The sequence below is a fragment of the Solanum verrucosum genome, unplaced genomic scaffold (genome assembly GCF_900185275.1).
Source record: "Solanum verrucosum unplaced genomic scaffold, falcon-dt-bn FXZP01000008.1, whole genome shotgun sequence".
Taxonomy (NCBI): Eukaryota; Viridiplantae; Streptophyta; class Magnoliopsida; order Solanales; family Solanaceae; genus Solanum; species Solanum verrucosum.
The window spans coordinates 1,121,851-1,133,968 of record NW_026020195.1 but is presented as its reverse complement, the minus strand read 5'-3'; the positions used below and the strand labels follow the sequence as shown (position 1 = coordinate 1,133,968).

Below are 12,118 nucleotides of genomic sequence, written 5' to 3'. Positions count from 1 at the left end.
TTCAAATTTAATTTTTGCGAAAACATTAGGTATGTTGTTGTTTGTTTAATTATAGTGTAATATAATAGAGATATTTTGCCTCATAATTTCTAAAGTGGATGATAAGATTAGCGATTAGTTAAAAAATTGCAATTTGCATCATATATATTTAATTAAGATAAAATCTTTTTGGTCACATAGCAAAAAATTGCACTGCTGACCTTCTTTATTCCTATTAATTAATTAATAATGTGAAAGAATATAATATTTTCTCATCTAAAAAAAAGAGAAGGGAGGAAAGGTCCCTTTTAATTAATTAATTTTAATTTAAAAGCAAAGATGGATTCTGAATTTAATTTTCTTGTTCTTACCTTTGAATTCAGAGGCGGATGCAATGTTATGACACCACGTTCATCTAAATTCAATATCTTTAATAAGGTACATTAATTTTTTTGTCAAGCTACTAGAATTGGAATAAATACAAGCTAAAATCCATAATTTTAAAAATATAATAGGTTTAATGTTAAGAATCTTAACGAATAAACTCATAAAATTTAAATACACTCATCTTTCAATTATCATGTTTTAAGCATGGGAGATTTGTTCTAATTTAGTGGAATGGGATAATTCATCAAGAAAGTAGAACCTACCTTTACATTTGAGGTTTTGATTTTAGGACTTTTCGGTTTTTCTAAATTTCGATAACATTATATCATAACAAATATATAATATTTGGTGTCTAAAATATTGAATTATGTTTAACTCGTAACTTACACGCTACATTTGCCACTATTAAGGATGTAATTAGGGACACGTTCTTCTTGTTGTATAATTGTCAATAATTTGGTCATTCACTGATGAATTAAAGTAACATTTATATTGTGTGGACCAATGTACCACTTTTTTTATTTATTTTATAATCGTGGTATTCAGGTCAGCTTTTAGACACCTCGATTAATTTCATGAGATATTTGTCATCCCCCATCAACAACGTACAAATACTAGATAATTCTATCTATCAAAACTAAAACAAATGCACAAAATCACCAAATATTTTTTTTTATCTCCATTAAATTTTAAACCAAATGTACTACTTCGAAATAGTAATGTAAAATTCCATTGGGAACCTTCACCTACCATGGGTAAATTACAACAACCAACATGTAGCTTTTGATTGATTTTGATTTATAAACATTACTTTTGATAGTTGTCAAACATAGCAAGTTAAAACATATTATAAATTAGTTTAATCAACTTATAAATTCCACTAAAAACCATCTAATTTTCTTAAGAATTTAATATTAAACTAAAATTGAATAACACACGTCTTGTTCCATCTAAGGTAAGACGTGAAACTAAAAAACTCTATGATTGAATTAAGTCAAGTGATATTGATGGAGTTCCACACATAACATGTGTGTATCAATTTTCTACATTAATATTAATAAAATTATTATTATCTATAAGAAAAAGAGTCGAAAGGAAAAAAAAAACACATTTCCTAGTTTACTACTTTTAATATATTCAATGCATCATATTGTATAGTTGTCCATTTAATTGAAATTCCATTATTATGACCCATGCACATCGTCCTTTTGCCCCTTCACTATAATAAATTCGAGTTTGAAAATTATCACCTACCACAAAGTAATGAGTGGATGAACGAACTTAAATTCAATATGTGATCAAATGGAAAATCACAATGTATGAGTATATACCTTGAACAACTTATTTTGTGTAATTTAGATATGTGATCAAATAAAACTAGAGGTTCGCATTTGGTGTTTTGTGTCATAATAATGTATTGCTAAGTCTTAAAAGTAAATTTTATAAAGTTTGATGGTCGTTAGACTAGCTATGTAGTATGAGACAGAGTGTTGGTCGATCAAAAACTCACAGGTCCAGAGATGGAAATAACAAAATGAGGATGCACATTGAGATGAATGTGGGCATACTAGGAAATGTATATAGGATAAAGATATCCAAGATAAGGTGGGAGTGACAGATGTGACGATGGGCAAGATAAGGGAGGCGCGAGTGAGATGGTTTAGGCAAATTATGAAGAGGAGATATACAAGTGCGGTGAGGAGGTGTGGGAGCTATGTTGACTATATATAGTGGATATGAGGAGAGATATAGAGGTAGATCGAAGTATTGGGAAGATCAAGGTGATTAGATGAGACATGACATATTTGTAGCTTTATATATCTATATTTTTATGTCTTATTTGAATCAAGAATCTATCGAATACAATCGCTCTACGTTTTCAAGATAGAAACAAGATCATGTATCACTACACTAACTATATTATCATAGTTGATCAAATAAAAAATCACACACTACAAAAAAACCCTAAATTGCCAACATATTTTATTACCAACTTAAGTTGGTTAGCATTCTACTAACAAATTACCAACATATTTCTAACTGAATTATATTTTAAAACTTAACAACGAAATTCTCACAGATTACCAACCAAAATCTTACTAACTAAGTATTTTAGTTGGTAAATACGGCGGGAAAAAATGGCGCCAAATTTAGCAACATTTTTATCAATGGATTACCAACTGAAATATTACTAACGCACACCTTTTGTTAGTAATATTACCAACGAAGTATATATTGGTTGGTAAATATGACAAAAAAATGTTTATATAATTTATTAACATATTACCAATGAATTACTAACCAAACATTTACCAACAGCAAGATTGTGTTGCTAAATTTACCAACCAAATATAAATGTGTTGGTAAATTAGTAACGAAATGTAATTTGTTGGTAAACTTGCCAACCAATATCCAATTAGTTGAAAATTTTGCCGACGAATAAAGATTGTAGTTAGTAAATTACTAACATCATTAAAATAGTTGGTAATATACCAACCGATCATTAATCCATTGGTAAAATTTACCAACATATTAATTATTAGTTGTTAATATTACATATGAATGTTTAGTTGAATAGTAACTATTACCAACTGTGATGAAATTTATTGGTAAATTATTAATTACTAACTTATATTTGAATAGTTGGTAAATTTATCAATTGAAGTTAAACTTTTTGGTAAAATCAGCGTCTAGTGTTGATGCTTTCATATTTAGTTTGTGTCATTAGGCGTTTTAACTTTTAAAATTTAGCCAAAACTTGACTGTGTCATTAGGCGTTTTAACTTTTAAAATTTAGCCAAAACTTGACTTTGGTCGATATTTTTGGTAAACGTGCTCAGATTAGAACTCTGTCAGTGTCATTAGCTTCGAAAGGTCATTTTTATCTAACAAGAAGGTTGGTTCAAGTTTTGAGGCTTCCATTTTTTGTTTGTGTCAGTAGGTGTTTTAAATCTTATGTTTTGGCCAAAATTTGACTTTGGTCAATATTTTTGTGAACGTGCTCAGATGAGAATTCCGTCAGCGTAATTTACTCCAAAGGTCATTTTTTATCTAATAGGATGGTTGGTTCGGGTTTTGAGGCTTTCATTTTTAGTGTGTGCCGTTAGGTGTTTTAACTTATAAATTTTGGCCAAAATTTAACTTCGGTCAATATATTTGATAAACGTGCTCAGATGAGAATTTCGTCAGTGCAGTTAGATGCGGAAGGTCATTTTTTATGTAATAATATAGAGGGTTCGGGTTTTGAGGCTTCCATTTTTAGTTTGTGCCGTTAGGTATTTTAACTTTTGGCCAAAATTTCACTTTAGTCAATATTTTTGGTAATCGTGCTCGAATTGAAATTTTGTCACCGCGATTAGCCATATAAGTTCAGTTTTGGTCTCATAGGATGGTTGGTTCGGGTTTTGAGACTTTTATTTTAAGTTTGTGTCGTTAAGCGTTTTAACTTTTAACTTTTGGCAAAAATTTGAACTATGTCAATTTTTTTGGGAAACATGTTCAAATTTGAATTTCGTCAGCGCGGTTAGCTCTGGAAGGTCATTTTTCGTCTTATAGTATGGTTGATTTGGATTTTGAGGTTTTCATATTCAGTTTGTACCATTAGGCATTTTAACTTTTAACTTTTGGTCAAAATTTGACTTTGCTTTACATTTTTTGTAAACGTGCTCTGATGAGAATTTCGTCAGTGCGATTAGCTTTGGAAGGTCATTTTTATATCTAATAGGATGGTTGGTTCAGGTTTTGAGGTTTCCATTTTCAGTTTGTGTTGTTAGGCATTTTAACTTTTAAATTTTGGCCAAAATTTAGATTTGGTTAATATTTTTTGTAAACGTGCTCAAATTAAAATTTTTGATATAATGATACGTGCCATATTGAGATTAATTTAACTTGTTATCATAGATTTTGCATTGTTTCATTCAAATATGATTTATAAAATTAATATTAGTATTTTTGGATTTATAGTCGTGCTCTTAGATTTTTAAATGCAATAAATTAATAAATATTTTACTATTGGATAATCATTCAGTTAATAATATTTTGAACATATTGTCAATCAATTACTAACCTAACATTGAACTTGAATGATATATTATCAACAAACTAACAATTAATTAGTAAATTTATTAGAAAAATAAATAATCATACTAACGTATTTAAAATTTATTACCAACAAGGGTTGTGGTGGAGTGGTAAGTACTCTTACATCCTTAACCAAGAGGTCTCAGGTTCGATTTCCCTTGGGTACGGAGTCGCCTTGAATGATATATTACCAACAAACTAACAATTAATTATTAAATTTATTAGAAAAACAAATAATCATACTAACGTATTTAAAATTTATTACCAACAAAGGTTGTGGTGGAGTGGTGAAACCAAAAAAAATAAAAGTATTTATTGGTAAATTACCAACAAAAATTTACTATAATTATCAACGTATTACCAACGGAATCGAATAATGAAGAAAAAAATTTACTAACTCCTTTTCAATTCGTTAGTAAATGTACTAACTCCTTTTCAATTCGTTAGTAAATGTACTAACAATATACTAGTAAAAAATTAGTTGGTGAATTTACCAACGGAAATTTTAGGGCCGTGTTTCAAAATTTTGTAACAACATCTTTGAGTATTTACCAACTGATTTTTGGTTGGTAAGTTTACCAACAAATTAAAATTTGTTGGTAATATGTACCGACGAGCCTTTTGGCAACAAATTAATATAAGTTGGCATTTGGTTGGTAACTCAATCTGCTAACCAATTTGATCAATTTGCCAACCAATTTTTTTGTTGGTAACTGGGGTTCCTTTTGTAGTGACAACAATCGACTTGTGATTCACATGGTGTAAAATTTAATTAAAAAATCACTAAAACTCGACTTATCAAATCTCTAACCACATGACAGAAGCACACATATGATCGATAATGATATTTATAAATTTTATTTAGACACTTGAACAATAAAATATTTCTATTAGATTTTTGTACATATTATTAAATATCTATTACATAAACAAATTAATCAGTTAAAATATATTATTTTTAAAATTATATATATTACTTATTAACCTCAATAAACCGTAAAATCCTATACATATTTTAAACTCAAAACATCTCCATAACTATGTAAACAACACAATACAATAATATTCATCTTAATTTATAATTTAACTATGATATCAATCTAGACTATTCTAATCTCATTTTTTAATTTTTCGTTCCCGTATTTTCTACTAAAAAGTTCATATAATTAAGTGTAATCCTATTAAGATTCTAATTAATTACCTCATTCTATTTTCTTTTGAAAAATTTGACCTTGACTTTTAAATCATATAGTAGTAAAAGTTATATAATGTGAACACCTTTTTACCAATTCAATAAAAGGGAAAAAATAATAAATGACTCAATAAAAGGGAAAAAATAATAAATGACTAACTATAACTCAATAATTAGCAAAAAATCATGAATATATTTTCCAAGTTGGAAAGAAATTGAATTATTATCCATTTTTATATAAAAAGAAATAAATTGAATTTTCTACAACTTTTAAATGTTTTAAAATGGAATTAAATTAAATATAAGGTCACTTTCGGCAAATAAATAAAATTTCTATTTTAATAAGACTCCTAGTCATAGCCACATACCTACCATTTTGTCGACATTAAAGGGCAATATCGTCATTTGAATATGTGGGCGAAAATTCCACGAAAGTATAGGGACTTAAATATAATTAAAGGAAAAATACAGGGACCAATCATGTTATCTCAGCATATATAAATAAGCCAATTTGCTGCCTCTCTCAAAACGCTCACGAGAATTCTGTGTTAAACAATTTTTTAGCTTATTGTTTACTCTTTTCTCCTCCAAATTTCTAGGGTTTCTCTCGAAGAATTTTCTGTAAGAATTTTTTTCGGTGAGTTCTGACTTTTGGATGTATGTTGTTGTTGTTGTTGATGATGGATTTGTTTGTGTGATTTGATTGTTTGTTGTTTTGATTTTTGTGTAGGATTTGGAAAGTTTGTGATTCTTTTGGGAAAAGTTGGATTTGGAACAAACATCAAAATTTTGTATTGTAAGTATCACGATCCTTGTTTCATTATGAATGTTTATGAAAACTGTTGGAGTTTACGTTTTTTTGGATATGAATTTATGGTGAATGTTGTTGATATGATTAGATTTTGTGTTCAATGATCAAGGAATTTGTGTGTTTTAAAAGTAGATCTGAGTTTTTAATAATTGTTTCTGAATCATTGTTGTTGTTTTTATTTTTATTTTTTCTTTTCTGAATACCTTTTTGGCTATGATTGTCTTGCTTTTAGGGTGAAAGTTGTTGTTGATATGATTGATTAGCTTTTGCTGTATGAAAATTATGTTATTTGTGTTTCTTTCCGTCTTAAGAGCGGATCTGTGATTGTGATAGGAATGATGGTATATTAAAGGTCATTATTTGAAAAATAAAATCACTTTATTCAGAAATTAAAACTAAATTATAGTCGGGGAAAGCTTGGGATTATAGATATATGTTTTTTTTCTTTTGTTATTTTCCTGCATATTCCTGAAAGATTTTATCTTTATGAAATTGAGAAATTGAGCCACAATTGTTTATTTGTTGTGGAATCTTTCCAAAGATTAAATTTTTCTAGCTAAACAGTAGGACCCACTTTGGCCGCTTTAATTGACCTACATATCTTTTTAGGTTAACTTTTTTGAATATATATATAAGTGAGATTTGATTCGTCAGTTTCCACGGTTACGTGAGTCTGCTCCAAATTGGATGACTTGACTTGTTCATATTGGAGAACCTCTACAACCAAAAGCTTCTGGTCTGTTTTCCTTATTTTAAAATTCAAAGCAGTAATATTGATAAAGTTTCTGAATCTAAGGCTCTTTTTAACTCATGTTAATCTTAATTGAATGGTTGTTACATGTATATTTGATCATAGGTTCATGAGCCAATGGCTTTGCCATATGGATGGATTATGGTGACATGTCCTTTTGAATTGCTCAAAAATTTTCGTAGTTCTTCCTGGGGATAGCTCAGAAAATTCATTCTGCTTATCCCAATTTGGAATGTTAAGCTGCATATTATAATCTTCAGTCTTGTCAATCTTTTTAATGAAAGAGTCACCTTGAGTGGTCTTCTTTAGTTGTACTAATCTCCAGCTCCTATTTATTGGGTGTGTCTGTCTGATCATGACATGAAGCACCCAATTTTTGGAAATAATTTTGTATCTGTAGCATTCACATGGTTACTTTATGGATAGTTGACACAAAGGCTTGTTAAATTGTATTTTTTTCTAGGTATTTTCTGAGTTCTGTAGTTATGTTTTCTTTTGCACATGATTTGGTTCCTGCTAATCCTTATATCACCTGATCTGGTAACAAGACTGTCTATTTTCATTAATCATCCATCAACTTTAATTATCTGATGAAGGAAACCTTCCCCATCCAAAAGTTTTATCTTTCTGTAGATGGTATATTAATTATCTGTTGGCAAAATCATTGGTTGCCTAAATATTTATGTTTACTTTTCACTATATTAGAATTCTATGGCTGTTATCTGCAGTTCCTTCTTGGGGTTTCAGTTTTCTTATTGCCTAGCTGTGCATCCACTGGATTTAACTTACAAGTTGTTGGCATGTACAGGTGAATGATCTAATGGAGTCAAAAGGTGGTAAAAAGAAGTCTAGTAGTAGTAGTTCCTTATTTTACGAAGCTCCCCTCGGCTACAGCATTGAAGACGTTCGACCAAACGGTGGAGTGAAGAAGTTCAGATCAGCTGCTTACTCCAACGTAAGTATCTGGATCTCATTTGTTTTAAAATTCCATAAGCCATAAAGAATGAGAAGTGAGAATATTGTAACTGACACTTCTCTTTTTTCTACCTTTGTATGCAGTGCGCGCGCAAACCATCCTGATATTTCCTAAACTTCCTTCCTTAAAGCGTCAATAGACGCAACCAAAAAAAAAACAAAAAAAAAATTTCTTCTTTCAGTTTCTTCTTTTGTCAAGCCCTCACTCCTTTTCTTCCTTCTTTACCTACTTCCTGCTTTTGCACTCATTGCTTTGAACATTTTCCGCTTTAACTTCCTTTGCTGCTGTGAACTTTTTCATAATGGAAATGGACTTGCCAGTTTCTGCCATTGGTTTTGAAGGTTTTGAAAAGAGGCTCGAAATTTCTTTCGTCGAGCCTGGTCTGTTTGCTGATCCTAATGGAAAAGGACTTCGATCTCTCTCAAAGGCACAGTTGGATGAAATTCTCGGACCTGCTGAGTGCACCATTGTTGATAACCTATTAAATGACTATGTTGATTCCTATGTGCTGTCTGAGTCGAGCCTCTTCGTTTATTCTTACAAGATAATCATCAAAACATGTGGCACCACAAAGTTGCTTCTTGCAATTCCGCCCATTCTAAGGTTGGCTGAGACCTTGTCTCTCAAAGTACAAGACGTGAGGTATACTCGTGGGAGCTTCATTTTCCCTGGTGCTCAATCGTTTCCTCACCGCCACTTTTCTGAAGAAGTTGCTGTCCTCGATGGATATTTTGGAAAGCTTGCTGCCGGTAGCAAGGCTGTGATTATGGGCAGTCCCGACAAAACACAGAAATGGCATGTTTACTCTGCCTCAGCTGGGTCTGTTCAGTCTAATGACCCTGTTTACACTCTTGAGATGTGTATGACTGGTTTGGACAGGGAGAAGGCATCTGTCTTCTACAAAACTGAAGAAAGCTCGGCTGCTCACATGACTGTTAGATCTGGCATAAGGAAGATCCTCCCCAAGTCTGAGATATGCGATTTTGAGTTTGAACCCTGTGGTTATTCTATGAATTCTATTGAAGGAGCTGCTGTTTCAACCATTCACATTACCCCTGAGGACGGCTTTAGCTATGCCAGCTTTGAATCTGTTGGATATAATCCTAAAACCATGGAGTTGGGTCCCCTGGTTGAGAGAGTGCTTGCATGTTTTGAGCCGGCTGAGTTCTCTATTGCTCTGCATGCTGATGTTGCTACCAAGTTACTGGAGCGTACTTGCTCTGTTGATGTTAAGGGCTACTCTCTTGCTGAGTGGAGTCCAGAAGAGTTTGGCAAAGGCGGTTCCATTGTCTACCAGAAGTTCACTAGAACTCCTTACTGTGAATCTCCCAAGTCCGTTCTGAAGGGCTGCTGGAAGGAGGAAGAGAATGAAGGAAAGGAGTAGTGTTGTCTTGAGGGTTGTTTTGTTGTTTTTGTTTCTGTTTCAGTGTCTGTCGTTTGCTCATGTTTTCCCTGTTTCTCAGAATAATGGACTTATACGTCCAAACTTGTGTCTGTCGAATTTGCAACGTCTGTGTGCAAATTCTGATCTAGTCTTGCCTTTTGGTGTTCCACCAGAAGCCTTTATGTGTCTGCATTTTGAATTGTGTCATGTTGTTGGTCTCTGTTCCGTTGCGTCTAATAAAATTGTGTTTGTTATGTGTAATTCTTGGCCTCTCCTTTATTCAAGATTGCAACTGCTTGTTCCTCTCGTTTATGTGCTAGGTATTAGCAGCAACATAGGTATTATAATGAATTATTTAAAGAACAAAAACTATTTAAAGGAAATAACATAGTCCTATATGGAAGAAGAGGGATAACGCCATTTTTAGCTATGTGATTTTGATGAACCATGTAACAAAATATTTGAAACCTTGAGGTATGTTGAAGCTCCTAATTTACGCGACCGAATGATAGACCGCTTACAACTAAGTGCCTCTATCAAAGTAGAACAAGTCTAATAGTCACAATCCTTAAATTTCCGAAAAACCAAATCAATCTAATTGAGCCATTGCTATGGTAAGTAGGCTTTTTGCATGCATGGAATAGATTCAAGCGTCTAGATCAGCGTGTATTCATTATAAATAGGTGTAACTTAATTTCTTTTTCTAGTTTGTTTGTTTGTTTTATTTCTCCTTTTAAGCCGTTTATTAAGAATACATCTTTTTTTTCCGAACAAGACATGTTTAGACCATAAGATCAAACGACATTTTGATACATTCTACTTATCTTTAATTTAAAATCACAAGACTCAAAAGTTCTTTTTACTTTCTTTAGTTTCATGCCAAGTCAAATCCATACAAACAAATTGAAACAAATGGAGTAATTATTAGTATCTCACTTTTCTTTCTTGAAAAAAATAAATGAAATCAAGAAGAAAAATAAACAATAACTATTACTAGTTAAGTAACCATACGAGAAATCAAATCCTTTCTAGTTTGGCCAAATTAAATTGTGACCAATTATAATATATGACTTGTTCATGGGGTTACACAGGTTACAATAATTGGAGAGGAATGATCTTGGCATTTTTTTAATTTTGTTTTTTCCAAAATATGAAACCGTCAATGTGTACTTTTCCCTCCCTTTTCAATTCCAGTATATAAAGACAAGCAATAGTTCTTTTAACTTTAGTTTTCACCCTATATATGGTAGAAGCAGTTGTAAAAATCTTTTGTATAAGTTTTGACTCAAATCGTGTATATATGCGTTATAAAAAAATACACTACCAAAATAATTTTTAACACCATCATGTATTGTCATTCAAAGAAAATCTACACGTAAGCCTTATTAAAATGTAAGATTTGAAAATTGAAAACACGATATGCTAGGGATTAGGGGTGTACAAAATCGAACCAAAAATCGAATTAAACCGCAAATCAAGTCAAATCGAAACAAAAACCCGACTAGTGGTTTGGTTTGACTTGGTTTGGTATTGAAAAAAAAACCCCCGACTATATTTGGGTTGGTTTGGTTTTAACTAAAAAAACCCAAATCGAGACCAAACCAACCCGGCATTATATATGTAATTTTAAAATTTTATTTTATACATAAAAATATTTACTCTGATATAATTTTAAAATATTTCTTATACTATTTCATAGTTTTTATCTTTTAATATATTATTTCAAGTTTAAAACTTAAAATTCGGAATGGTCCAATAAAAATTATAGTTCATAGATGTTGATAATTATAATAAAACTTAAATCAAAATCAAATTAATACTAATGCAAAAAGAAAATCAATTCAACACTAAGAATGACAATAATATTGAATATTTATTCTTTAGTTTTACATTGGTAGACAATTAAAATACATAATCTAATTTTAATTTTCCTTAAATATTTAGTAATGTAACTAATACTTATTAAATTTATTTTAGCATGATTTAGTACTTTTAAATTATGATCATTTTCATTATGACTTTACAATATTTATTTTATATGATGATTTCATTATTAATTTTTATTGAATATTTTAGTGTCATCAGTACTCATCTCATATTTTGTGTCATTTTCTTAAGAAACACCTTAGATAATTGTATTTTGGTTGGACTAAAGAAATATTTGGAGTACAAGTTAATTATATGTTTGTATGCAAACATTACCGAAAAAATCCAAAAATCTGAAAAAATCTGAGGTTTATTAGTTTGGTTTGATTTATAAATTTAAAAATTCGACACAATGGTTTGGTTTGGTATTTGAAAAATCCGAACCAACCCGAGGTTGAAAAATCCGAAAAAATCCAAATTTTATTAGTTTGGTTTGGTTTATAAATTTAAATTTTTTACACAAATGATTTGGTTTGATATTTGAAAAACCCGAACCAACCCGATCATGTACACCCCTACTAGGGCCTATGGCTGGTATAATATGTAAAGATGATTTGATGCCGTAAAAATTGTTTACACTAAACAATATATATATATTTACTTATACACATTCTCGAAACCCAATTTGGTAA

General features: G+C 30.7%; 1 protein-coding gene across 1 annotated transcript; it reads left to right on the top strand.

The window, feature by feature from the left end:
* Positions 1-6,142: 6,142 nt before the first annotated feature.
* LOC125829783 (S-adenosylmethionine decarboxylase proenzyme) lies at positions 6,143-9,786 on the top strand. Its single transcript, XM_049508981.1, has 4 exons — positions 6,143-6,259; positions 6,369-6,434; positions 8,009-8,155; positions 8,260-9,786. Exon 4 carries the CDS (start codon positions 8,478-8,480, stop codon positions 9,558-9,560), a length of 1,083 nt encoding a protein of 360 aa, XP_049364938.1. The 5' UTR covers positions 6,143-6,259; positions 6,369-6,434; positions 8,009-8,155; positions 8,260-8,477; the 3' UTR covers positions 9,561-9,786.
* Positions 9,787-12,118: the final 2,332 nt, after the last annotated feature.

Excerpts from the sequence above, each read along its gene's own strand:
- LOC125829783 (XM_049508981.1), top strand. The coding sequence starts at position 8,478 with ATGGAAATGGACTTGCCAGTTTCTGCCATTGGTTTTGAAGGTTTTGAA.